This window comes from Caenorhabditis remanei, chromosome III, assembly GCF_010183535.1.
Source record: "Caenorhabditis remanei strain PX506 chromosome III, whole genome shotgun sequence".
Classification (NCBI taxonomy): domain Eukaryota; kingdom Metazoa; phylum Nematoda; class Chromadorea; order Rhabditida; family Rhabditidae; genus Caenorhabditis; species Caenorhabditis remanei.
In genome coordinates, this window is record NC_071330.1 from 15,044,864 (window position 1) to 15,047,762 (window position 2,899).

Genomic DNA, 2,899 nt, shown 5'->3' on the forward strand with positions numbered 1-2,899 from the left:
AAAACTCATTTTTGAGGTTTGAGAGTGCGAAAATCCAATTTGTCATTAAAAATTCACATTTTTCAGCCTTAAACCTCCAATTTCCACGTTAAAATCAGTTTTTCAGCTCAAAAATCTTATTTTTTGGTTGAAAATCCGGTTTTGTAATTTTTAGCTGAATAACTTGATTTACAACCGAAAAAACCGATTTTCAGCTCAAAAGATGACAGATAACCTCATTTTTGAGCAAAATAAGTATCAAACTCGATTTTTTAGCCCAAAATGGAATTTTCAAGCGGAAATTACGATTTTTAGTGTGTGAAATTGTCAAAAATCTATCGAAATCCTCATTTTCACCTCAAAAATTTTGAAATTTCCGGGTTTTTGGAGATTTTTCAGTCGGAAATGTCATTTTTTGACTGAAAATATGTATTTTTGACTGTAAAATCCATTTTTTTTAGTTAAAAATTCCAATTTTCTAGCTCAAACACCGTATTTTTTGGTTGAAAATTCAGTTTTTGAGTGAAAAATTTCAGATTTTCCGCACAAAAATGAGTTTTTGTATTCAAAAATCGGAATTTTCACTGATTTTCACAGCCAAAAATCGATTTTCAGTCCGATTTTTCACGAATTTCAGCAATTTTCCACCGGTTTCGAGTAGAAATATCGATTTTTGAGGCATTTCAGCACGAAAAACCTCAAAAATCGCCATTTTCTAGCTTAAAAACCGTATTTTATGGTTGAAAAATCAATTTTTGAACTGAAAATGACCAAAAATTCAATTTTTCAGGTGAAAATTCCAGAATGGGTCACCATCACCACAACCCAAACTCCGCCCCCTTTCAGCAATTTCTGAATGCATTTGGATTGGATTCAATAATGAGTGTTGATGAAGTATCACAACGACTACTCAATCAGAGACAACTCATCGATATCGATGGATCAAGAGAATATGTTAACGCATTCATCAAAAAGTGTGAGTTTATGAGTGAGTTTTGACTGAAAATTTATGAAAAAATGACAAAAATCACGAAAATCGGTCCAAAATGACCGAAAATAGATTGAAAATAGCAAAAATCGCTGTAAATTGATGAAAAAATGACTCAAAATCATTGAAATTTGGCTGAAAATGAGTGAAAACGGACTGAAAATGGCGGAAAATGACGGGAAATCGCTGAAAATCGCTCTATTTTGATGAAAAATGACTGAAAACAGCAAAAAAGTGCTAAAAAACGTGCTAAAAAACGACTGAAAATGGCTGAAAATGACTGAAAATGGACAAAAAATTCCTCAGAAAACAAACGCGTCAACGGCGCGCCAGATGAGATTTTCGAAAAAAGCGTCAACGGCACCCCAGCCAAGTGACTTTCCGACATTTCGATGAGTTTCTATGCGTCTTTTGGACGATTTGAAACCAATTTTTATGCAAAAAAAAGCGTCGAAGGCGCGCCAGACTCCCGAAATCGTGTTTTTAAAAAATTTGAACAAAAACGCGTCAACGGTGCGCCAGACACGACTTTTTTTCCGGTAAAGCAGCTCAAATTCTGATATTCACAGAAAAATTTGTCAAAAACCCTTAAAAATCGGGAAAACTCGTGTCTGGCCCACCTCTGACGCGTTTTTGTTCAAACATTTGCTAAAAATCGCTAAAAATTCATTAAAACGTGCTTTCGGGAGTCTGGCGCGCCATTCGACGCTTTTTTTGCATAAAAATTGGTTCCGAATCGTCCAAAAGACGCATAGAAACTCATCGAAATGTCTAAAAGTCGCTTGGCTGGGGTGCCTTTGACGCGTTTTTCGAAAATCTCATCTGGCGCGCCGTTGACGCGTAGAAACTTGTGTGAAATCCCTGAAAGCTGTGGTCTGGCGTGCCTTTGACGCTTTTCTGGCTGAAAATTTAGTTTTCTGACTGTGAAATCTACTCAAATATTCAAATTTGACTGGTTTTTAGCTGAAAATTCATCGATTTTCAGATAATTTTCAGCATTATATATATATATATATATATATATATATATATGATCGCTCGTCTGAAACTCAGTCAAAGTGCTCAGAACTAGATTTTTAGATTTTTGGTCTGAAAAAAGCCAATTTTGGAAGATTTTCAACAGAAAAACGTGTTTTTGGCTTGAAAAATCACATTTTCAGCCGATTTTCAGCCCGAAAACTTGATTTTCAGACGATTTTCAGTCTGAAAACCCGATTTTCATGCTATTTTCAGTTTGAAAATCATATTTTCAGACGATTTTCAGTCTGAAAACTTGATTTTCAGACGATTTTCAGCTCGAAAATCACATTTTCAGACGATTTTCAGCTCGAAAATCACATTTTCAGACGATTTTCAGTGTGAAAAGCCGATTTTCAGACGATTTTCAGCACCAATTATGCATAATTTCAGGTGAAAAACGTGATCCTAACTCGATAAAACCGCTCCGAAAACGAGTTGACGCCGTAATGGACTCCTCTCAGGAAATGACACTGATGATGGATTTTCTCGTGAGATGTCGTCAGACTCATTTATTCAGAATTCCCACGACGACTTCAGAAGACAATCGATCGATTGGAGGATCTTCTTCATTGAATACAGTCACACCAACTCCATCAATTCAATCGTCTCCATTTCAGAGAAGATCGGCGAGTCGTGGAAGAGTTTTAAGCACGATGAGTGAGTTTTAGACGAAGAAATTGACGGAAAATGAGTCGAAAAAATGGATTTTTAGCATAAAAATCACTAAAAATAGTGAAAAATCCGTCAAAAATGAGTTTTTAAACCCAAAAATTGCATAAAATGACTGAAAACCGCTTGAAAAATATGATTTTCAAGCCAATTCCCACTTTTAATAAGGTGGGGATTCGTCTATAAGTCGCTAGGTTGGGGTGCCGTTGACGCGTCTTTCGATTTTTCTTACATCGTTTCAGA

At 35.7% G+C, this 2,899-nt stretch overlaps 1 protein-coding gene across 1 annotated transcript; it reads left to right on the top strand.

Moving 5' to 3' along the window:
• Positions 1–783: 783 nt before the first annotated feature.
• On the top strand, positions 784–2,655 carry GCK72_011466 (uncharacterized protein; the record flags this gene model as incomplete). The annotated part of the gene is made up of 2 exons (XM_053728471.1): positions 784–955; positions 2,378–2,655. The coding sequence occupies 2 exons, from the start codon at positions 784–786 to the stop codon at positions 2,653–2,655; spliced, it is 450 nt and encodes a 149-aa protein (XP_053588048.1).
• Positions 2,656–2,899: the final 244 nt, after the last annotated feature.